The 25,509-nt window shown below is 39.2% G+C and overlaps 1 protein-coding gene across 2 annotated transcripts in view; it reads right to left on the bottom strand.

The window, feature by feature from the left end:
• Positions 1-24,844, bottom strand: part of nrg3a (neuregulin 3a) — a 360,904-nt gene extending 336,060 nt beyond the window's left edge. For both annotated transcript variants that reach the window (XM_082557497.1, XM_082557498.1), the window contains exon 1: positions 22,493-24,844. In XM_082557497.1, the coding sequence (XP_082413623.1) occupies positions 22,493-23,216 (724 nt within the window). In that variant the 5' untranslated portion in view covers positions 23,217-24,844. The remainder of the gene's footprint in view (positions 1-22,492) is intronic.
• Positions 24,845-25,509: the final 665 nt, after the last annotated feature.

Genomic DNA, 25,509 nt, shown 5'->3' with positions numbered 1-25,509 from the left:
AAGCATATTTTATGGAAGAAAGAAAGGTAAGGATGATATTTACATTTAAAATGTTTTTTTAAAATCAGATTTTGATTAATTTTCAAAAATAAAAATCTAGTAAATAATTTGAGGGGTTTTTAAGAATTAAGCTTATTTAGTTTCACAGAGGAAATGACTAGTTTATTAATGTGTAGTCTAGTGCACGTCGGGACTTTGTACTTATATTTATTTAACTTTTTCCTAGTAGACAACTCTTTGACAAAGGCAGAGAGAATTCTTAACAGAATAATTGAGGGTGATTCAAACATAGATTTTTCAGAAGATGAGAGTCATGTGAGCCAGATAGGAGAGGGTGAGAACCCAGGAGGACGAAGATTATCAAGATGCAGTGGCAGATGTAATAGAGAAAGACACAGGGCCACCTGAAATCTGTCGTCCTATCTGGTCCAAAACCAACATGTAGGAGAATCTGGAATTTTTGATTTTGAGTTAAAAATAAAATATGGGTAAAATGCAGAAACATTTTCCACTAAAGTAAAAAAAAAAAACAAGAGTCGTAATTATAGCTGAATCCATGACACCTGATTGTTTCTACAAGATCACGTCTTTGCTGAAAGTTGTCAATGATCTCAATGTACCAAAAGAACTCACAGTATCTGGAGTTCAAGCTCCTCTTGGCTGAGAAACCAGGGGCAAACATGTGATCAAGACCTGAATAATACCAAAAATGAAGAGTTCTCTCCAAAAATCAAGAAAAGGAAGCCCCAACCAGATGAGACTGTAACAAAATATGGTTCACTCCACTTGCCTGAAATGGTTAACAGTCCAAGGCATTTCATTTGTAGAATGGTTGGGTGCAACAGTAAAACATATGTGAGATGTGGGAAGTGCCAAATGTTGCTTTGTGTCTCCAAATAAAAAAATCACATTACTTCCTCAGATATCATAAATGAATTGACTTTTGTGAAATAGAAAGCCCAGTGCAATCACTTGTTCCTGAACCAATGGCTTACAGCTAGTGAAGTGTCAGTGACTTCTAAGTTGACCCATGATCTACATTTTTATGATATTGTTATATAAATAAGTTTTAATATCCTGCTTACAAAAAATTCAGTGGAGCATTTAATTTTCTTAAATAGCTCTTGAATTTTGTTAGTTTCACATTCGTGATCAGTGAACTCCCCTTGTGCACTGTAGTGCACATGTTGTAAAATTTAAATAAAATTAGTTAAAAATAATTTTGTTTTTGTAATGTGTTTTTTACCATCCCAACACTTGATTTATCTGAAAAAAAATCAAAATCAAAATACTTTTTTTTCCCTGTGTCTCGGTCTTGACAGTACAGTATAAAGTACCTTGAGGTCACTGCTGTTGGTGCTATATGAATATTGAATTTTGAGATATTTGTGGGTCTTTTTGAGTGGGATAATGGTGCCCTGATTAGGAAGAAGGTACTTGTTTCAATCCATTCTGTGTGGAGTCTGCATGTTCTTCATGTGTCTGTGTGAGTTCTCCCCAGGTACTCAGGCTTCCTCCCACAGTGCAAAGACATGCAGGGGGTCAGGTTTGTGCTTCTAAACTGGCTGTAGGTGTGACAGTGAATGGCTGCCTGTCTGTATGCATTAGCCCTGTGATAGATGATGACCTGTCCTGGGTATATGACAGCGGGGATAGTCAGTTCCTCTTGTACTTTCCCATTGTAGTGTGTATTTCAGTGGTTTTTTTCTGTAACGCTACCGATCTCCGAACTGTATCTCCATGTGATGTCTGTGTTGTGTGTGTAAGGTCGGGGGGGGTCCTATTTCACTGCGGGGCAACCTGCACGTGGCGAATAAAGCCTTGATAGATTGTTTGATTGATTGATTGATTGAGATGAAATACGCTGAAAAGCCTGAGAATGATACTAGTTCAAATATATGGCAAAACCTGCAGAAGTGACAACACCTGAACAAACAGAACTGTTAGCGGTGACAAGAACACACAGCGGAGCATTAACAAGATACGCTGAGGGAAAATCACTTAAAAAGTACTCCACGAGCACCCTTCACTCCCAAATTTAAAGCCAGCTAGCATGCCTGTTTTTGTAATTACATCCTAATTCCTCCAGGCAAGTTGACAATTTCGTCTTGTAAACAGGTTGTACATACTGTAGTGTTTTAGACAGTGCGAGTCCTTTGCTAAATTGCTTCTGACATAACTTGAAGGGATTTGTCGAGGTTGTTAATTGGCCCTGCTCAATCAGAGCCTATATCAAGATTTATAATTTCAGTTTCAAAATTAGCAGCTGGCTCTGGGACAACAAGCATACGTAAGACACTGAGGGATTTTTGTATAAAAAACTGAGTAAGGAAGACATGAAGCCAAGTATATATTTAATTCATTTCGCACCTTTATAAAAGACTCAGCTTCAATAAACCTTTCTGCCTGCCTGTCACAACCATGACTTTACCAGCACTCATTGTTGTAATCCGTCTAGGGCTTAAAGAAAGAGCACTCTCACGAAGGGCCGCTCTTTTCCACAAGTGGTACACTGAAGTAAGAACCTCTACAGCAATGGCTATTTTGCAATATTCACGCTTCGGAATCATGACATTTACTGCTATTTGGCAAAAATGATGGAGAGAAAGTTTTGTTTTTGGCCCAATTAAATTGCAAGAGCAAAAAATACACAACCAATAGTTGCCAACGCATCCTTCAGGAATCAAAGACAAACATTAGCTGCCTTAGATAAGACACTTCCAAATGCCCTGCAAGCTGTACCCCAAAACTCAATGAGAGACAGAGAGCAAATGTTAGCTAAGTTGGATCCTCCTAATAGGATGCTCCACACAGAAGGACACCTGTCTTCTTATCTTTCTCATTAAACTTTCATACAGAAACCTCCATAAATCAAAGTGACCTCATTGTTTATTAATGCAGGACCACAGGGCTTTAAATTTGCCACATTTCTTCTGCTGCATTGTCACAAAGGGAGCAATAACTGCCACAACTGGCCCAGACATAGCATGCAAGTCATACATCAACACAGCTGTTGCTCCAAATCTTCAGAGTGATTCACTCTGGTGCCAAGTAGGATGTAGTGGAATGCGGGGAGGAGGAGGAGGGTGGGGGGATGCGGGTCTAGCAAATTAAAGCTTTAGCAAGAAAGAGAGAGAATGAGCGTGTGAGAGAGAGAAAAAAATACGTAAAGGTTAATGTGTGTTTGGATGTTGGTTGCTGGAGGGTATTTGGTACTCTAATGAGTGTGAGAGTAAGTCCCAAACAGCAGGATGGCATTTGCCCTTTTTACTAATAGCAAAGGAGAGAAGAAGGAAAGTCTTAACTAAAAAAACAAAGCTTGTCCTTTCTTTTGCACTGCTATTTTAATGACATTCATATGGATGTATATGTGTTCAGTGATCAGTATTCATTCCCTGGAGACCAAGGTTTTTTTTTTCCTCTCAACTGAAACATATCTCAGTTACCAATTGTATAGTATAGCTTGATTGATGTTATTGATGTTGGTAGTTAGCCACACACGCTATAGTTAAGCAGATATGAAAGAGCTGATAGTTCTCAGCTAATGCAAAATCTCTAATTGAAGCATCACAAGAAAATGTCCTTCATCTCCAGGTTGATGTTAGGTCACCATTGAAAGGCTCAGGACTAATTCTTTACATTTCTGTTGTGGTTCAGTTATACAGTCACATAGGTTTTGTGTGCTAGTTGTTGTTTCATCTTCCAAACATTTCTTTTTAGTATTAAAGTAGAACCACACTTTATATGATTATATGGTCTTTCATTCTATCATTCTATCATTTTCTATATTCGTAATTTAGTCTTGCATTTTATCATAAATGGTTGTACAAAGTATTAAGATAATGCATCATTACATGTGAATCTATCTCCACGTTTTTATAACAGCAGTACATCTGCATTCAATTTGCCTGTTTGCATTAGGATGGAAGGCAATTAAAACCATTACTGCAAACAGGAACCATCAGATTTATGTGACTCTGAGTGTTGCATTTGTGCCAATAAGCCTGCTGTTTCAAATTGCATGTGTAGCTATGATGAAAAGCTAAATACCCATCCGAGGAAGTAAAAAGGATAAGAAATTACACTGTGCATTTGACATTTTAATAGAATTTATACAACTGACAGCAATTACTAGAATTATTTTAGCTGCATGTGTAGCTATTGCATGAGGATAACATGTGTGCCCTTAATGCATTATCTACAGGTTGGAGCAAGCAAACAGAATTTCCATCCCCATCCCTAAAAAAGCTAACACTACTTAAAGTGTCAAAGGAAAGAAAAATGCAATAGTTTGCAAATACTTTAAGCCTGATCTTACATATCAAAAATGTTTCAGATGTTGCAAATGTATGTAAGTATTTATATATGGAATATGTATATATATTTAAGCTCAGGTCCTTTACCAGAGGCCTGGGAGCTTGAGGATTCTGAACAGTATCTTTGCTGTTCCTAGGGCTGCACTTTCCTCTGATGTTTGCCTGGGATCTGCTGGAGCTACTCGCCCAGTTTGTGGATCACTGGCCTGAATGCTCTAATTACTACTGGGGCCACTTTTGCCTTCACTCTCCACCCTCTTCACAAGCTCCTCTCTCAGCCCTTGGTACTTCTGCAGCTTCTTATGTTTCTTCTTCCTTATCTTGCTGTTATTTGGTATCACTACATCTATCACTATGGCTGTCTTCCTCTGCTCATCCATCACTACTATGTCTGGTTGGTTAGCCATCACCAGTTTGTCTGTCTGTATCTGGAAGTCCCACAGGACCTTAGCTTGGTCATGCTCAACAACCATAGTGGGCGTGTTCTTTTTGACCTCTGGCCCTCCAGGCCATACTCGGTGCAGATGTTCCAGTATGCTATGCCAGCCAAAATATGTTCCCATTGTTGTCTGATGTAGAGTACTAAAATTAGTATAGAAACATAGACATTATCTTGGAATATATTTAACAAGTGGTCAATTAGGCACGGACTCTAAAAAAGAGATAATTGTTTGTATTGAAGTTAGTGTTAGTGAGGGCACGGTGGACTCTACATCGACTGTCCCAAAAAGTTGATTCAGTTCATCTGGACGTAGCGTTTTCAGTGGGAGAAACGTTTCGTCACTCATCCAAATGACTTCATCAGTTTCTGCTGAGTGCAGGTAGACATCAACTGTCTATGTCAATGCTACAGTAAAAGTTGGTGCTAAATGGTAAGCAAACTAAGTTTACTGATATCCCTGCAGCACAATAAACAAAAATGACCAGCGTGATGTTATGTTACATAAAGATGTCTGAGTTTTTGTAATGTTTTCATCTACATTTACACAACATCCAAATATTCTGTAATAGAAAATAAATATCTGGTGGACTCAGGCACACGCAAAACACATTATTTTGTCTTCAGTAACCCAATAAGGAAGTATTTGATCAATGATGCTTGAATGTGAGTTTGTTTTTTCTTTAAAAATTCACAAGATAGCACACAACTACGAAGCCAAATTCCATGAAATGCGATGGAATTTGGAATCTGTGGAATTTGGCCATGAATTTCACAAAGGAGTAACTGCAGCGTCCAATAGACTTTTGTTAAAAATTGCAAGAAAAAAAGAAAAAAAAAGGGCACTGACCTCTCTGAAGTGTTACACTGTGTTATAAAGGAGCCATATTCTCAAGTCAACATGTGTGGACTGCTTGCTTGTTATTTTAAATAAGAAACAAGAACTAGGCCTAAATATATAAGAGAAAAAAATGTAGTATGTAGGTAAGGCAGATTAAGGTCGCTGACGGGGTAGTGAAGATTCGTTCGTGACTGAAAGCAAACATCTGTAACATTTTGTAACTTCACATGATGAAACTGAGTACTAAGAGCGAGAAATAGAAGTGCAAGAGAAAGAGAGAGAGAGAGAGAGAGGCAGACAGAACAAGGTCAGTAGTGAAATCACATTAATCCCATTGAAGCCCTGCTCAGGAAGTTAATAGTCTCTCTGTGCAGTCAGTGTGGTGCTTTTGAAAGAGATGTGATAGGAAGTTTAGATGTTTGTTAGACCATGATGTTCAGATTATCGTTAACATACTGGATGAGATTTAATAAGGGCTCACAAGTAAACACAGGCAAAGCCACGCATATAGAATTCAAATCTGATTATTATGAGACCCAGTGAAAAATAGTTCTTAGGTTTCTATGCAAATGTCATCTACGCGTCCAGTGTCCTTATCCAGGTCTATGTGACTGGGACAACAATCATGTCAGATACATGATCAGACCCAGACCTCTCTCTCTCCGGCCACATCATTCAGTTCTTCTAAAGGAAATCAAGGGAGTCCCAAGCGCGCTGAGAGGTCTAATCTCTTAAGTATGTCCTGGGTCTGCCCTGGGGCCTCCTACTGGTGGCTTATGCCCAGAACACCTCACCTATGAGGAGCCCAGGAGGCATCCTGGTCAGATGCCTGAACCACCTCAACCGGCTTCTTTTAATGTGGAGGAGTAGACTTTTACTACTCAGAGCCCCTCCCACACTCCTCATCCCATCTCTACAGCTGAAGCCACCCACCATTTGGAGGAAGCTTGTATCCATGGATTTCATTATTTCAGTAGCCATGCAGAGCTCTTGATCACAGGTTAGTGTAGCATCGTGATCAGCTGGAAAATCAACAGCTCTTGTTTCACTGTAACAGAACGGTTTAACCAAATATGAAATTTTACCTCATAAAGTTTCACCAATCCAAACATAAATCAGTGCATCAGTGTTTCAGAGCATCAACTGCCTTTGGGAAAATAAACTGAAGTGAAAGATTACATAATTTGGCAAGCTCCACTAATTCTGACATATCATGACAGCTCACTGCTGCTCACCTAATGTGGATTTGTGCACACTTTGCTCTCCAGTAAATGGCCGCTTTGTAAGCCATATAGAAAAAGAAATGAGTGAAAGTGGAATGTGTTATAAACAAGTTTTGATAATAAATACATTTCAGAAAAACAATTTTTATGAAACACAAGCTTTTTTGAGATATTTCACAAGTTTAAAGCATTTAAAGAATCTACACTAAGGCTTGTTTATGTGCAAATTGAAAAGTGCATTAAAATGATAGAATAGAAAATAAAACAAAAAACAAACATACATACTGCCAAGGAGAACATTGCAGCAATTCTTCTGTATTTTAGGGAGAAAAAGGAAGAGAATAAAAGAATTTAAAAAACTAGTCTATAAGAAAATCGTACAACATGCCACAATCCTTTAGTTTTAAGTGACTGGGACAGTTATGTGATAAACCTCTCAATATCTTAGAGGCAGTTCATACTGACATTGGACAAAGATTGGTTAGAATTGGCTGGCTTTTGATGATTGTGAGCTAATAGAGCGTTCTTGTCTCCCAGGCTGTAGAAGCTAGCCCTATGAGCAAGCCAGCTCTCTCTTCCACTCAACCTTGCTATGAGCAAGTTCAGCATACCCAGGATGATTTTTTTTGTCTGTTTGTTTTTTTCACGTATCCTAACATCAACAATCAGGATAAGCAGTCACGCAAGGGTGGTTATCTACCAGCTAAGGTAACCCAGGCTTTTCCCTGCACATTCCCATGAAAAGGGTGATGTTGGAAGAGTCTGATGAATCGCAAACATGGATAAGTGTAGCAACAAAGCAGCTGACATGGAGCTTTTAAAAGTATAATACAAGAACAAAGCAACACAGCGGCGGCAGAGAAACAGGTGTTGTGAGTGTATGTGTGTGTGAAAGGAAAAGAACAGTAATATTAAATGACTGTAACAATGTGTGTGTCCTTTAAACATTTTGGTCAGTAACACTTGAAAAGCCTGGCTTTAAAAGCCAGAAAAAAGCTAGCTATCTGCTTCATTAAAACACCCCCCCCCCCAGTATCACAACTCTATCATTAAGACATGGGAGGAGATGATGGATTATAATCAATTTTTCCATTAATATTCAAAGGATAGTTTCTCAGCACATCTAATGGTGTTTAACGGTGTAATATTAAGGAATAAATAGACAAACATGATTATATATTAAGGACTATAGAACAAAATTAATTGTTGGCACCCTTGTCGGGTTAGGGTAGGGAAGGAAAAAAAAAAGAATCTCTATTAGTGATGCTCAACAGGGCAAAGCAAACACATTAGACACCACTGGCTTTTTGTTTTCATTTATTCCTGTTGATGAATGATCTCATTCTAAACATCTATCTCATCTCATTCTCACCATCATTATATCCAAGCCTAATAGCACAGTAGACCCAGGGTTAACCCTTAAATTACCCGGATATGACATCATCCTGTTTAACCAACCCAATATCATGGCGAAGCGTGAAATAGCCATGTTGGACCACTGTGTGGATGCCACACTTTGGAAAGGTGAAGCAGATGTTGCCGTACCAACAGGGGGGGAGATAATATACTTAAAGCCAAGAAGTCGCTAGTGACCAAAGAAGGTATGAAGTGCATTCTCCCTTTATGCTTGAAATGATTAAGCTAGGTGGCTAATGTGTATTTACATTTAAATGTGCTAGTAAAACCGCTTTAAACCCTGTCCCGTGTTTATGTTCAGCTGGGGCAGCTTGCTGCAACTTCTGCATGCTTGTCCATTTCGTGCTTTGGAGAGGCAAAGCATGACATACACACGGTGGACTGGTGTGTCATTGGTTTACCAGTACAGGGGTTTGGCTTCTTTCCTCTTTGTGTTTTGGTAGTTTGTAGTCCCTTCTTGTCAGATACTTTCAACCAGTTTGCCATAGTCATCATATACTTCTGCTCAAGCATAGCCACAGAGAATATTCTCAGTATGGAGTTTCTGTAAAAAAGAAAGTCTATTGTGTCACACTGTAAGAAGGTGATATATTTATTATTCATGTTGTAGTGTCCGTGCTGAATTTAAAAAAGGTATATGTACACGTTTTCTCTATTTATGTTCAAACAGATCATAAATCTACTACAGGGGAGCAGAGTGGTGCTCTACTGAGGTCAGCTACCAAATGTCAAAGGCAACGCTAACGGGACTGACACAGAAACAAGGCCAAACTGTCATCGATGTAGGTCATTCATGGTTTAGTTGACCGTCCCTCTTTTACACGTTTAAGAGACTGAGAGAGAAGGGTAACTGAGGACAAACAGAAAACAATAAACAGGAAAAACGCACAAAATAAATAACAGATCAATAACATAGATTTTATTATTGATAAGTGGATTATTAATTATCATATAATATATATATATATTTTTTAAAGATGTTCTTGTGTTTCCATGTGTTCTGTAACTGGATTTTGCCTTTGTATTGACTCTTACCAAAACAGAAGGAAAACAACTTTAACTTATGTTAAAGTACTTAGTACAGGTGGGAATTTGTACGGTTAAAATGTTGCAGATTTTATAGTCACACACCTTTATTTGCATCTCCACTGTGAGGGTATATTGACTTCTCTTACATATTTCAAAGTACTATTGAGTTATGAGTACTAAGTGAGTTATAATAATTAAAGAAAACAATGCAAAAGGCATGGATGTAATTTTAAGTACTCGGGTTAATAGGTCCATACATAATATTGTCTTTTTTTTCTGACTCACGAATGTAAACGCTACGAACAACCAGAATGTTTTTCCAAGACGTTGCAGGTGTTGAACATTTTCAACAGAGAAACTTACATGCACTGAAAAGCTAAATCACTTCTGAGTGTCCTCAACTGGCAACACAATAGCAAATCAGGAATTTAAATTAGAATTTGTATAACAGCGCAGAATAGTAATGACACAGGTGTTGTCCAGCATGATAACCAAGAAAAGATCAACGATTTTCGATCAGTCATGGCAAATAAACAATTTCTGTACAAAGAAAAAGATGACAAAAGGCTCCACAGCAGCTCCAAATAAGAATTCTGCTCCTTTTGCTTTACTTAATATCCTCTCTAACCCAACAAGTAGTTCACAGCCTGATTAGGATGAGTGAATTGTGCTGAGATAATTATCATCTCATCTAATTGGAGCTGAGCTGATGCTTCACATGTGGTTCATTATCTGAAGTGAGAAGTTGACTCCGTGTCCCTGCTGCCTGTCCATCTTTCTCTGTGCTCCTCTCAGGGCACATGGCCACGAGTGCGATGCCCTAGCTGTCTTCATGTGGGAGGTGGTGTGTAGATGTGTGTGTCCACAACTGGTTTGCATGTGCTGCAGAAAGTGTGTGTTTGTGATTTGCGAAACAGAGAGTGCTGCCGCTGGACATCAGTCACCGCTGACATGTGGCGGATGGAGTGTTGACAGCTCATGACTCTGATGTGTTCATCTCTGCAGGAATCAAGCACATCTAAACCACAGGCCACGTTTGACTTATTGTGTAATAGAAACAATTTAAGCAATTTTTATACAGCAAAAGATTCAAAACGTAAAGAGCGATGACTGAAAGTCCACTGTCCAGCTAATCACTGAAAAATGTCATCACTAAAGCCGTTTTATTCATAGTTCACTATCATAACATAATTTTTTATACCGGTATGTAGGAAAAGAGAGTATTCATGGCACAAACTGTTTGTGCTGTGTTGTATCACACATGCCCACTGCTCCATAAATGCATGTCCCATAAAGACACAGGAAACTGTGAAGGTAGGGCAGCCAGGATGTGGTGTAATTTCTATTTGTCCGTTTCAGTTTGCCTTTACCAAGATAATACTGTGATGGCATGTATCTCAGCAACATCAGTGGGCATTATAATCAAACTGGATGATTGCTCAGTGCACAGTTTACTTCAGTTGAATAACTGTTGTCAGTATTGGGGCACCACAGCCTGCCAGAATGAAACTGGTGTTGACAAAAAGCATGAAGATGAATAATTAGCTGATCGGAGAATATTTGCTATCATAGATAGTTCATAAAGTTATTGCTGAACTCTAACCATGCCAGATCATTTTTGTAGTTGTGACACAAAAAATTTGTCAAAATCATTAGTTTAATCAACATTAAGAGGACTTACTGATTAATCAACCATTCTCTTAGTTTTCATAGTTTGCACAAAACTGTTTATCCTGCTTCCTCAGTCTTAGCATGTCTAACTGCTCTGAGCAGCGTTTATGTGAGACAAGAAGATCTTATGTTTTTGCCTCATCAGTATGGGTTTTGCAAGTTTCCTGAACTTCATTTGGGAGCCCAAATTGCCTCCAGTGTCAATTTAAGTGTGAATGAGATGTTTTGCGTGTGTATGCATTAGCTTTGTGATAGCCTGGAAAGCTGCCTGGGGTCTACTTTGGCTCGCAGAGACTGCGTGCTGCTATATGCATCAGCCCCCTCCAAAATGTATGGATTGATGGACTATTTTGGTCTACATCTCAGCCTGCTCCTAATGTTTCCTTTTGTTAACACATTCTTGCACTCTTTCAAACCACATCTCCCTCAGTGCTTCATCTTCATTTAGCTGACGTATTAAGCCTACTTTACCTTACCTACTTTAGCAACAGCCTGTGCGTGTGTGTGTGTGTGTGTGTGTGTGAGTGTGTGTGTGAGAGAGAGAGAGAGAGAGAGAGAGAGAGAGAGAGAGAGAGAGAGAGAGAGAGAGAGAGAGACTACATATATATCAGCTGTGAGGACTTTGCTTATTTTACCTGGGCAGCAATATCTAACCACTTTAAAAACTGACTGTTCAATAATGGGTAAATATGTGAGTAATACCTCAGCACTGTAGAAGCAGCACTTCTCTATGGAAACATATTCAGCATCAGCTGTGTATTTGTTTGCAAACAAAAAAACTGGCAGTGATGATCTTAAAAATCCAAAAATACTACTAAAGATGTCAAATTAACAACAACTATATTTATGAACTTGAATTCCCATAAAAAATAAAAATAATAATAATAATAATAATAATAATAATAATAATAATAATAATAATAATAATAATAATGTGCAGCAAGTGTAAACTCTGCTATAGAGCAGCAATGTGTTACATTTTGGCGGCTGGGGAATTGTCTGGTCTCTGAGCAGTGATTCAGCTGAGTTTTTTTCCAGCATGAATGACCATCTGGTATTACACAAAATGCCCTGTTCTGACAGCATTAGTTTCAGTGGGGTAGATGAGGTCACAGTTGTGTCACAGTTGCATCAATGATATCAGCCTGAATTAGCCATCTCTGGCTTTCACACAACAACTCTGTACGGTTTCAAATGATTTATTATGCTCTAAGTCTAACACTTATGGCTGTTATTAGATAATAGGTGCTTTTATTAATCACTGCAATTATCGTATTTTATTACAGATATAATGATTTCTATAAGATGTGTCAAAGCTCAGGCCAAGAAAACAGGTCCAAAAGGGTTTAACTGCAAACAGACTTTGTTAGATATCCCAACTAGCTAGTTACTGTGACAAGCAGCAGACATTAAACTCTTAGGTTGCTAACACTGCAGCAAGCTACTTAGTTTGTAACTAGCAAACTGACTGCACTTACCACCTTGCAAACAGCTGACACTGCTAGCCCCCAGAGCCCATTACGATAAACAACATCAGAATCTCGGCATCTATAACTGGCCACCAAATCAAGTCCAGCTGGGTGTAATGTAAATGTAAATGAACTGAGTGGGCAGAGAGGAGAAAATAGAGGGGGAATGAAGGGAGAGTGCACGGTTGCAATGGACCAAGGCTCTTTTCCTTTCCCCCTCATCTTATCAATATGGAAAGGTTTCCTTTGTAATTCTGTTTGCGCATCCTCAGTGGATACCTTGGATCAAATTATTATGATTATTATTTATTAATTTAATAAATAAATTTTCCCCATATTTTTCTGTTGCCATTCATTGCTTTCTTGCCTTTGGCTTTTAAACTATGCTCAGTCACATCAGCCTTATTGTACAATATATAGTTTGTTTGTTTTTTTCTTATCTGTTCCCAAATTCTGAGTCAGACAGCCGAAGGAGAGAAAGCAAGGGAGTCCATCTGTCATAAATAGGCCTGTGTCTTCGAAATCATACAGACAACCCACCAGTTCACCTGGCTTGTCACAGAAAGTTGGTCTGACCTCATAAGTGTCCCGAGGACAGACAGAAAAACAGGAGACACGAGAACAGGAGACACTAGGCATAGAAGTACGAAGAAGATTTTTGCATATATGCACAAACACACAAATAGATATATATGAGGTACAACACAAACTGTTTGACAGCATTATAGACTAAAAGAGACAGCCACAGTGGTAGAATACTGAATCTCCTGTTTAGACATACACACAAACACATGCTCTTTGTCAGGCTACAAAACAGAAATGATGTGACCATCTGCTCGAAGAGCTGAGAGGACCACTGTCTCTCATATGATGGCAGCTCCGCTCTGAACTTGTCCCATACAACCTCAACATCACACAGGATACCTCTTGCATATTTTTATATACTGAGCAAACTTAAATAGCAGACCCTCAAGACCTGTTATAGATATGCAGAAGAGAGTAAATAAACAAGGCTGCTGAAATTGGCTGCTTGCTGAAAGGAACCATGATTTCTTTCCCCCCTCAGACCTAACCAAATAGCTGGTTGTCTATAGCTAAACCAAAATGTGACTGAAAAAAATATCTCAAAACAATGAAACACAAAAGTATAGAAATGATGGACCTATGTGGGATTCAATTTCCTGTGATTTGTGTGGTCACTGCAGCCTCCCTATTCTAGTTTTATACTTACACATAGTTAGACAATCTGAATATCAAAAGTGGATTTAAAATGGTCGACAGTGTGTTAAAATGTGCTGACACAGGGCTCTGATGACTGGCTTACAATATGATATGGTTACGATATGGTTACAATTTATGTTGCCAAAAATACCAATAGTGCCATGATACAGCAATTCTGTATCGCTATATACGATCCATATCTACAATATATTAAAGCACAATATCCATGAAATTGAAGAAGAAAAAATACAATATTAAAGAAAACAGAGGGCACTCATAAAGTCATAAATGCAGTAAGTCAAACTGTGGGTAGAATGTATTTAGAGCACTTGCAATAAATAAACACTTAATCATAATTGATGGCAGTGCTTTGATGATTGTATTGAAGGAAGAAACAATGAAGCATATACCACATTACTGTGTCCCACCCATAGTCCTGACCAAGAATGAATGTGTGACAAACTGGTAGTGAAAATGAGTGTGTGTGTGTGTGTGTGTGTGTGTGTGTGTGTGTGTGTGTGTGTGTGTGTGTGTGTGTGTGTGTGACTGAAGTGTGTTTTTCACAAAGGTGAAAGTGACCTTCTGGATAGCTTCCTGTTGCCTTCAGCATGGTAACATAATGACTAATGCCTGCTTAACAGCTCTGATTTCCTGGAAAATAGCCTCCTACATCTTTAGAGTCTTATTGAAGACAATTGCAGTTACTTTGCATAATAAGATACGGTACAATGGCAGAATCCCCAAAATAAACAAACACAAGACAGAAATCATTTTTCACTGAGCTGAACATGCTAAATCCTCCCTAGCTGTTATGCTTCCCAAATAAAAACATTTTCTACTGACACTAAAGTCACTGTTTCAACTGTCTGCCTCCGTGGTTCTTTGTTCTATTTCCTCCAGTGCTGTCAGTTCCAAGGCCTCCACCAGAAAAGCCAGTCCACGCAGCCTCACAGAGAGAAGCTGGCAACAATCTTTGAAGCTAAAAATAACCACAGCAAAATGCAGTGAGCACAGGATAATCAGACCCACACCCATACGCAGGCCCGTTTGCTCACAGGGCTGCCTGCTAAACTGCTGAGTGGCAAAAGACTAGAATACAATCACGATGGGATCAATAACCTGCATAGGCTGCTTAGGCTAAGGTTGCTCATATAATGGAGACACCTAGATTTAGAAAATATATCATTACCAATAACTAAACAACAAGCTGGAACCACTTAGGTAATGCTAATGTGTAAAATGATTGTCAGGAAAATTGGCTTATTAGATTACAATGAGGGCATCTTTATTTAGACCTTAAATGAAAGATAACGTATGCAGCAGCAGTGCTAAATGTAAAAAGGAATTAGATTTAACATTATAGTTCATAAGATCATGTATTTGTAAAATCTCATTTGAACCACCTTGGTTACTTTTTTAGAATGTTTATTGTTAAACAGTTTAATTGAAGTTTAATTTGATGCAATATTACATTTCTTCACAATATGCAATGAAATGTTGATGATTGATAAAAAACAAGATTATCTTTGTCTAGTTTGTATTACACATTATTGTATGTCAGAATAGATAATACATGTCTACATTTCAATTAAACAGCACGGAAGCAAGACAATTGCTTCTTTGCTGAATAAGCTGTAAGTTTTTCATGGGCCCAGCCCACATACTCAACTCTGCTGCTCAACCTACAAATGCATTTTCCTTGCAAATGTAGCATCATCTAAAGGCTAATAAAAAGGCTTTCCAACAGTATAAGATTTACTGCCAAGAAGTAATGTTACAGCATAAAAAATAATCAACCAAACACAATTTTTCTTACTTTTTGTGTCACGTTTTTTATTCTCTCTCGCTCTTTGAACAAGGGATGCTCTCTTTTCATGTATTTTACTTTGCAATACCTGCGTTCCATCTTTACTGGAAATGCTAACTTTGAGTTTTACCTTGCATATAACCACTCATAATGCAACTCCACTGAGTAAAGTCAACATCAGCTGCAGGAGTGGCAGCAAAATGATTCAGTCAAGCTGACCTTGAGAGACATGCAGTGAGTGACACGAGGAGAGAGAGGGGGACAGAGAGAGATAGCAGTGTAAAGAAAATTCAATCAGCGGCTTAGTCAATGAAAGAAATCATGTCGGACTAGAACTGGTTCTGGGCTGAACTGCTGGGCCCTCTGCTAGCCCTTTGTATGTCAAGGTGAAATAATTTCTATCTCAGCATTTTATCTTTGCTAATGGCATTGTTTACCACCAGGTGCCAGCAGCATAATGAGCAGAATGTAAGGTGAACGAGTTTTGTTTCTGGTTTTTTTTTTTTCAGACCAGTGTTGAATATTTTACACTGGAATAGGAAAAAATATATATTTTTTGAAGTTAATGTCTACATATGGACAATTTTCCTTCGTGGTATAGTCCTTCCTGGTTTTTGACAGGCTGCTTGAACACCAAATGATACTGAACACATGAATATGGGAGCTAAATGAGACTGAAACAGTGTAAATTAGTTCTGGAAATTCTGCATTTATATATGAACATTCATGTTTCTCTTGTCCTTACAAAGCATTTACCAGTTTCACATGTTTTCAGTGTTGCAGGATCTGCTATTTTGAACAGTTAATAGTTAATAGCATGTTTGGAGTTTGGGGCCAACAGCTGAAACATTTACTTGTTAAGATGTCAAATGTGAATCTACACGAATCCTGGCAACCAGAAGTCAAACGTAACTTTCTGATTATCTGATCCTCCGACAAATGGAGAGTTAAATGAAAATTGATAGAAAATTGATAGAGTGGTAGAACAGTGCCTGCCCAAAACCAGACATTCTGTTTAAGTCTGGATTCAGACCACACTGTTTAAAACTACAAAATAGGCCATTGATAGGCTGTACGGTGTCAGGATACCCTGCTAGGTTACATCTTCATTTGCTGCCTTTTTTCCATGTTTGATTTGCCGTCTGGTACTTAAAGCTGCTTGCTTTCGATTGGTCATTGTTTAAATTTTTACAGCCAAGTTACGTCTTGGTTTCATACAATTATTACTTTTGTTTTATTATGTCCACTGATTCTGCAGGTCAACTAGGTATTTAAGTTCCCCTCCCCCTGAGCTGTGTGTCCCAGTCTAAACTCCCCGAAAATAAGTACAGCAAAACATGCAAAAAAAGAGCTCTTGGCTATAGTTGAACTCATAACAGTCTAATATTTATTTGCTTACTTTTTTTAAATGGTTTGCTGCTGTAGGCCAGCTGACAGATTTAATAAGAGGGAGAGGCAAAGGTGCAGCTTGGGGGAAAAGGGGGGGCTGTAGATTATTTACCTCCATGGAAAACTCTCATATTTAACAACCCAGAAAAATCAATACAGTCCTTGTGTTCTGTCCAACCTAATATATATAATAAAAATGCTATTGCTAATGCTAATTTTTTTAAAGCGATTCCAGTTTGTGATATTGATGATTCTGTTTTCCACGAGCACTCTGAATGACCACACATTAGAAAACACCTTAGAAAGTGGAAACACTGGAGCACTTAGCTAGCAGGTGGCAGCTTCCTCTGGAGAACCCGACCAGAAAAGGAATTTACTTCTCCTACATCTCATCTGCTGTTACCTTCAACACCATGGGCTCCAATAAAATAGTGTAAGCCTCATCTAATCAAGGCAGCTTAAACCTGAATGAATTATTAAAAGCTCCTCAGAAGTTAGCGGCAGCACTTTATCATCATCTGGACCCTGCTGATAGATGTACTCGTAAGGGATGGCGAACAGGAAAAAGGAAGTGAGGCAGATGGAGACTTTCAACCTTGGCAAACATTTCTGAAAAATTCTTAAACCTTTAAGTCTTATTTTCCTCACCACCGAAAGCAATTTCGCCCATTGCAAAAAGTGAAAGAACCCTAAACACCTGCATTCACTGAAGTGGGGAATTACTCAGTATGGGATGATTCGTGAAAGGGCCATTTTCAATTATTTACACTTTCCACTACATATTGAACATGTTTCTCTTTCGCATCATTAAAATTTCATCACTCTTCTCCCTGCAAGACATTTCATCACAATGAATCAAAGGCATGTTAAGCTTTGTTTGCACAGCATCTCGAGCAAATTAAAACTCTGAATAGATGAGATGACAGGTTTTCAGGTGATCGGTTAGTGGTCAAGCATCGCAGCCTGCATCAGCAAAAAACTTCAAGGTGCTTTGATCAGTGTTTGGTTATATCCATCCCACTCAAGGTGGATCACAAGGAAAACACACACACACACACACATATATAGCTACATTTGTGTGTATCAAAGCAGTCAGTAAGATAGGGGTATGTCACGTTACATGGAAGATACATTAATATTAATGCTATGGATTGCCATAAAATATATAAGCTATGGCATCATCGATGGATTAAATTCAATATTAGGTGACAAATTCCAAAACTAAATTTGCAGCTTATCAACTTAACAACAGATGGCTGAGACTTTCTGGACCCATGGGAGTCTGGGGCTCAGTGCAGTTGCCCGCCCACTGATTACAAATAGTATGGGATCTTTTTTTCCCCTCTCTCTCTCTTTTGCTTAGACCTCAGATAACCCAGTAAAGTAACAACCTCAACCGTTTGGCAGAATTCTTGAGAAAATATAACACATTTCTTACAGGGCACAAGAGAATATTGGATAGCACATTTCATCAACCATAAGCTGTACCGGTAATTTTGTGCAGAAAAGTCATTTCTTTGCAAAGGAGGCAATCAGACTTCTAGAACAGTGCTTATTTGCGTTATTATTCACACAAGTGGTCGCAGCTAGTTCAAATGCATTAAATATATATAGCTGTATTTAGTCATAGGCTGCTGTGGCACAGGCATCAATGAATACAGTGCACACATAGAGTACATAGAAAAACCCCATTGGGAACTTGTTCCTAAGCAGCTTCCAGACAGCTAATCCAAATGTAAAGATCGCGAACTGTACAATCTGGTTTAAAAAGGAAAATCTGGTTTAAAACTGAAAAGCTCTCCCTCTGAGATGATTAGTGTAATGCAAACATGTACAGTGATGCCGCTGGCGTTGGCCAGAGGTAACGAAAGCTGAAGTAAATTTTCTGATTAATTTACTGTTGAGATCTCGTCATCAGATTAAATGGGAGATGAAATGAGTGACTGAACAGATACATTTAGAAAGAAATATATGAATGGAATACTTTCAAAATTGATCATTTAACTCATTCACTGCCATTGACGTCTATAGCCGTCAATTGCAGTGAATGAGTCAATGGGTTTAACTCATTCACTGCCAATGGCTGGCAGTGAATGAGTTAATTGATATTTTGTTTCTTTTAGGAAACAACGACTTTGAAATCCAAACAATAATAGCACTAACTCTTCTGTCTTGAATGATAGTAATGATTGAGAGGTTAAAGATAGACTGGGATTAGGAATGCCAACACCACCATGGAATGTGTATCTTATTAAACCTCGAGAGCCTTATCAGACAACTTGGACGAAAAAACAACTATGTTTCACTTTATCACACAGGGGACGAAAAGCATCTCTCTTAACCAGAGCTCAGCCCAGAAACTATCCTTTTATTTTATATGCTAACCATAAACAGGTCCTCATAAAAAGCTCTGGCCAGATGAAATAATAGAATCTGCACAAAGAAATAAGTCGATTTATTTTCTGTAAAATGTGCATATTTAAAATATATATGTTTGTCATAAACACTACAAACAGATACAACTTCCCTACATCATACTGTTGCCACAGAATGAAGCTATAAACACAACTTCACTCTGTGTAATTGTCATATCTGTGTTGTTAACATAAGCATAAACTACTTCCCCAGACTGCTTCACAGTACCCCTGAGGGATCCTAAAACATGGCTAAGACAAAACGCTGCCTTAAACATGTCACCTCAGCATCATTTAATGAAAAACATCCCGCCACAGATCATATATCAAAACAATCCTGCAGGAGTTAGGCTGCTGCTTGTAAGTCTGTGTAGAATGCATGTGACTGATAGGTGGGCTGATGTAATTCTGTTGCTTCCATGGTCATGGTGATGGGCTGTTAATCTGGATTTAGGTTTCAGGGCCAGTGTTTGACTGTTACCTAATCCCACTGAGTGGCTCAGCATGGAGGCAAAGATCTCAGACTGCACTACGACATCTTCTGAAGCTTAACACTGAAAATGATTTCGTAAAGAACAATCAAAAATCAGAATCTACTGAATGTATCATTATCGCTCTCTCTCTCATTTGTGTTTGTAGCATGTCTCTCACACACATACACAAAAACACAAAGTCCTGGTCTATTCTCACCACTGAATCAACATTTTCATGGATTTACTCATGACTACATAGACTCATCTGCTACTCTTTACTAATACGTGTTATTTTTATTTTGTATATGTTTTGATTTCTAGTTCATTATATCTGAAGCACTAGTTACAGTTAGTTAAATTAACACATATCCAGTTTTCAGTTCATTTTATCCCACTGGGATTAGTGACATTTTGCCCTGTATCACAGAGGTCACTCGGCTCCTTTTAATGATATCTTTTATCCTAGGTCTCTTTTTTTCTACAGCTTAAAGCATAGGGATAACTTAAGATTTTGCGACAGATTTAGATATGTCAGTCACTCTTGCAAAGTGACACTTGCTAACTATAATATCTTCCTGTAGTTGCCAGACCCTGAATTTTTGACTGACAAGCTAGAATGTCACCAAATATCCCTTAAAGCTAAAAAGCATCAGGAGTTCTGTGGATGAAAGTACAGTTAACCCCCGGTATTCGCGGTGGTTAAGGACCCAACCGCCCACGAATAGCTGAAATACTTAAGTATTACTTGAGAATTACTTGAGAATTACTTTAGACCCCCTCTAAAAAGGCTTATAACTGCCTATTTTTTATTTTCCTAGGAGCTTTGTGCTTGGCGAGCGTTTTTTAAGAAAATAAATTATTTATATAGATTTCTGTGTTTACATTAACAATAATATTTGAAACCTAGTAAATAATTTTTTATTAAAAAAATGCTTTTAGTCATGAAAATAAAATAACAAAAAATTAGCCAATATTTTAGGTATGCTCTACTTTTACATCTGGGATTTTAAGTTTACATTGAGAGTGTGTGCACGGCAACATACTATTTTGCTCACTTAACAGATCAGTTACAGGACCACAGCCCAGTGTGAGATACAAATCTGTGTCACTCTTAATTTTGTGACCTACAAAGGAAGGGAGAGCATTGATAAGAACACACAGATGGCCCGCTATACTTTAATTCTCCAGTCTCTGAGCACAAGCCAACACAGCCAATTCAGTCATATTATATAACGCATTTACCCATAATGGATAGTTAATGTAAAAATGATGGCCTTTTCAAATCAAAGCAGCATGTGGGTGGTAGAATAGAAGAGGTGGGAGGGTGGAGGGTGTTTAGGATTATCGAACAAGTTGGCAATTGTGCAACGGCAGAACTTTCTTGGGCGAGCTGGTGAAGGAATGACATTTTCCCTGGGATATCTATCACCGAAGCTTAATGGTTTTCACTTGGTGGAGAAATGGCATTCCTTTTTAATGGTTAATTAATAAATGAACTGATGATGATGAATGGCTCCCATTTTTCTTCCTGGTAATGAAATGATACACAATTTTTCCTCTATGTTTCTAATTATCAGAGGGAACATTCCCCGGTCTCTCATGTAATCTGGGGACATTTTCATTATCATGGATACAAAAGAAGCAGCTGCACCTTTGCAGTCAAGACACAAGGTGGAATGGAGTGATTTTGTTTATCAGATACTTAAAAAATGACTGTCAATATGTAATTATCATAATATAATAGGGGGCATTGTGTGCATCATACATTCCAAAATACTTGATGATGTATACTATGATAAACGATATATGACATGCACTCTCATCTATTAGTTCACAAGTAATTGATCATGGCGTTGGCATTAACTCATTAACTGATATTATGTCAACTGAAAGTTAACTACAGTGTTAAACTGCAGGAAGGAATAAACAGCATATGAAATATAGGAACCCACATCAGCTAAAAATCACGAAACACATGCTAGGTTTGAGTTTTTTCTTTGTGAGGCTTTGTACCCCTCTGCACAGATGCGAGAGACTTGATACATGCAGTGCATGAGATCACACTGTTAAAAATAAAGCAACTCCTGTGACTGTGAAGCTGTGAGCGTAGTCCAAAGCCCAGATCAGAAACAGGGACATAACAAGCAGATGAAGGTTCAGCACACAATGTGACACCATTTTGGGAGCTGAGAAATTTGTCATGGAGGAAGACGTGTGTGTGTGTGTGTGTGTGTGCGTGTGTCTCTGCGTGCGTGTGTGTGCTTCATTGATTGCTGCAAGAAAATTCCCCGTAGCACAAATCAATAGTATGAGCAGTTGCATGACAGAGGTAAAAACAGAAGGGAAAGATTCACCATCTAATGCATCAGAATAAATTTCTATTCAAGTTACTCAGGATGCTGCAGAAGATCTTTTCATGTGGTTTGTTTGCAAAAGAATTTTAAGATCATTTGATTATTAGAGAAACACAAAAAACCCTCCAAACCTATATATACCCAAAATGATACCTAAACTTGATTATTGACTACTACTTAGAAACCCTCGCTATGCCAATCAATACTATTGATCACTCATCTTCAATGTTTTGACTATAAAACCAATCAAGAACATTATTTCCCAAACAGGAAGGTCATGCACGTAAATTGCAAAAAAAAAAAGTTTTGGAAGAAACCATAAGATCACGTTTAAAAAAAAAAAAAGTTCAGATGTCATATTTAGTGATGATTAACCAATCAGTGGAGCTTTTGAAACACAACACAAGTCAGTAGTATATGAAAGACTTACGGGTTTTGCGGTGACTGTGCGTACGTGTAGTGAGTGTGGTGGAGATCGTCTCTGTAGTAGTATGTTCTGCCGTCCACATCTGTGTAGAGTCATGAAGAACCGTCGGATTGGGCGGTGAGGAGCTAGATGTTGCAGCTCCAATTATGAAAGTTGTACGTGGTGCTGCAGTAGTTGTGGTAAAACCTGAAGGTCCACGTCCATTACGACTTCCAGGATTCCGAGGAGTTACCTGACTGCCTGACGCCCCGCCCCCTCTAGCATTTATAGTTGTGGTGGTAGCAGTAGTGCGAGTTCTACCTTTTGCCACAGTAGCAGTTCTAGCAGTGGGGTTCCTGCTATCGATTGTAGGAGTAGTTGTAGTAGTGGTAGTATCGGGGCTCTTGGGAATCCCACTTGGCTTGGAGAGGAAGATGGGATCTTGTCCTATTCGATTTGCATCCACTAGATCTGTTGGGACGTAATCCCTCACTGTACCAACAACAATCCATTTCAGCAGCATCAGGCTCAATCCAAGGCCAATAAAACCAATAAGTAAAGGAACCACACACAGCCATGTCTGCTGACGAGGCCAAACTGCACAGCGAAGGGGACCCTGTTCCTGGGCCTGGCCCTCCCCCCGGCCCGCAGAAGCCCCCGAACCTTCAGGTTCTTCCAGGATTACTGCCCCAGATGCAGCTGCCCCAGAACACTCACTCATCATTCCTTGTCGTCCTTTATGGCTCATTAAGGGTTAACTCTGTGATAGGCATCGTTTGCACATGGCAGAAAGGTTTCCAACAAGGCCAGAAGAAAAAAACGAATGGAAATTTGAAGGAATGGACCCCACAGAATCTGTCTCTCAATAACACACACACAAAAATATGTATTCCAAGGATGGACAGAGAGGAAAAAGGGTGCAGGAGGTACATGCATACACACAATCATAAACGCTCAAGCACACACACTCACACGCAGAGACACCCAGAGAAAAATTGAAGAGCTGGCATAGACGTATAAGTGTTTAGTCCGTGTTTAGTCCTGCTCAACTCTCAATGTCCAGCTGAAGCAACAGTGAACTCCAATAGTCTTCACAGCAGGGTTAACAAGAGGAAAAATGGAAGTGATGCCTCTAATAGGGAGTAACAAGGAGAGATGGAAGGGAGAGATGGATGGGAAGAAACAGATTTACATCTGTACGTGTAGGAAATCCATGGCATCAGTATTTGGATGCCATTGCAGCAAAAAAGGAGAAAAAGAATCCAAAACACTTTTCCTTAACATGCCGAATGTGTCCCCTCCATGTAGAATCCACGACGGGACAGTAATATCGAATCAGAGAGTTAAACTTGCAGGGTGGGTCTAGTTGCTTCCCCACCCTGGGCAGGACCGAAAAAAAGAAAAAAAAATGTTTCCTGATGCAGTCTGTTCCGACTGCTTTAGCCGAGTCAGCGTCCTTCACATCCCAAAATCGGTCTCTTTCATAACTAAAAAAGAGTGCTCACTAAGACGTGTATCGCTTATGTGTCTTTTCAACACTCTCCTATGATAATCTGCTAATCTTTCTCTCCCATTGCTTTTCAAGCAGCCTCCTCCGTTTCACCTAAAAAATCCAAACCCCCTTTGCTCCTTTTTATATTTACAATATTCCAATAAGGCTAAAAATAAAGCAGTAGAATCCAGTTAATTTTCTTGATCCAGTCAAAAAATAACACTCAAGATGAGGACAGAGAGATGGATGGTGGGGGGAAAAGAATGAGGGGTGTTGTTGCACAGTATCACAGGGCGGATAAATCTGCAACTGCGACGCGTGATCCTGCTCCTTCTCCAGCCGGCTGTGGATCAGATTCCTCCAAGCTGTCCGCTCAGCTCTCTACTGACTCAGTGTACTGTTTGTTAATACTGCAGCAAGCGCACAGAAAGCCTCTTCTCATCTATTTGCAGGGAGCATTCCGGCACAGAGGAATAAATTGTGAGAGGAAGAGGATGAGAAGCATGGAAAAGACAAAAAGAATTGAAAGCAAAAGAATAGAAAACACGAGGAAAGAGGAAAATCATAAACAGGACACCACAATGTTGAAAATATATCCCACTGATTCTTTTTCTGAGAAGTGTTATATTTTCCTCAGTCCCTGGAAGCCTGTGCTCTTTCCAGTCAGCGTGTGATTTGTTGGTCTGTTTGCTGGGGTCCTCTGCTCGTCGTTCCCTCTAGGATGCGTTCTTCAAGATGATTAGAAATGTGCGCCCCGCGCCGGGATGAGAACTTGCAGCCGCAGCAGCAAAGGCTCCCCAACCCCCCTCGGGGTTAGCAACATCAGATGATACAGCTGTCTTTACCTGTGGCAATTGGGATGCAGACAAACATGCAGCTGCTTCCCTGAGCTGCCGCCTCTGAGAGACCAAGAACGAAAGAGAAGGGAGAAAAAATGCAGGCACAGACAGAGCAGAGTGCACACTGGTTGAGCGAAAGAAGAGAGAGAGTGAGAGGGAGAGACAGACAGAGAGAGGCAGAGAGCAAGGGTGGGAGGAGAGAAAGAGGCTGCACCTGCTAGATGCACCAGCACTGGGAAGCTTGCCCACCTCCGTTAGCAGGGAGGGGAGCGAGTAAAGATGCAGACTGCATACAGAAAACTAGAAAAAAAAAAAAAGGGGGGGGGGGGGGGGGTACAGATAAGGATAATGAGTGTGTGTATGTGTGTGTTTGTGTGTGTGTGTTGGGGGGTAAGGGGCAGGAAAAGACAGCTCTGCAGCAGCACAGGCAGTTAACGGTGAGTCCCAGATGGATCAGAGCGGAGGCACAACGCATGAGCCGTCACTCATTTGTTCAGACCCCACCCACTGCACAGCATTAGAGGAGAGACTGGGGAAAAAACAAAGAGATGTATTTGCAGCACTTTTATCGCAAATAGACTCAGCCATCAGAATCTGATGGTTGAATGTGAATGTGAATAATTGTCTCCTGTATAAATGCCACAGTCCATTTTCTCCAATGATAGCTTTCAACTTTGAAATAAATGCTGAAGTTTAGTTTCTTTCATGTA

This window comes from Aulonocara stuartgranti (assembly GCF_965226115.1).
Source record: "Aulonocara stuartgranti genome assembly, chromosome: 13".
Taxonomy (NCBI): Eukaryota; Metazoa; Chordata; class Actinopteri; order Cichliformes; family Cichlidae; genus Aulonocara; species Aulonocara stuartgranti.
This window is presented reverse-complemented; position numbering and strand designations above follow the sequence as displayed.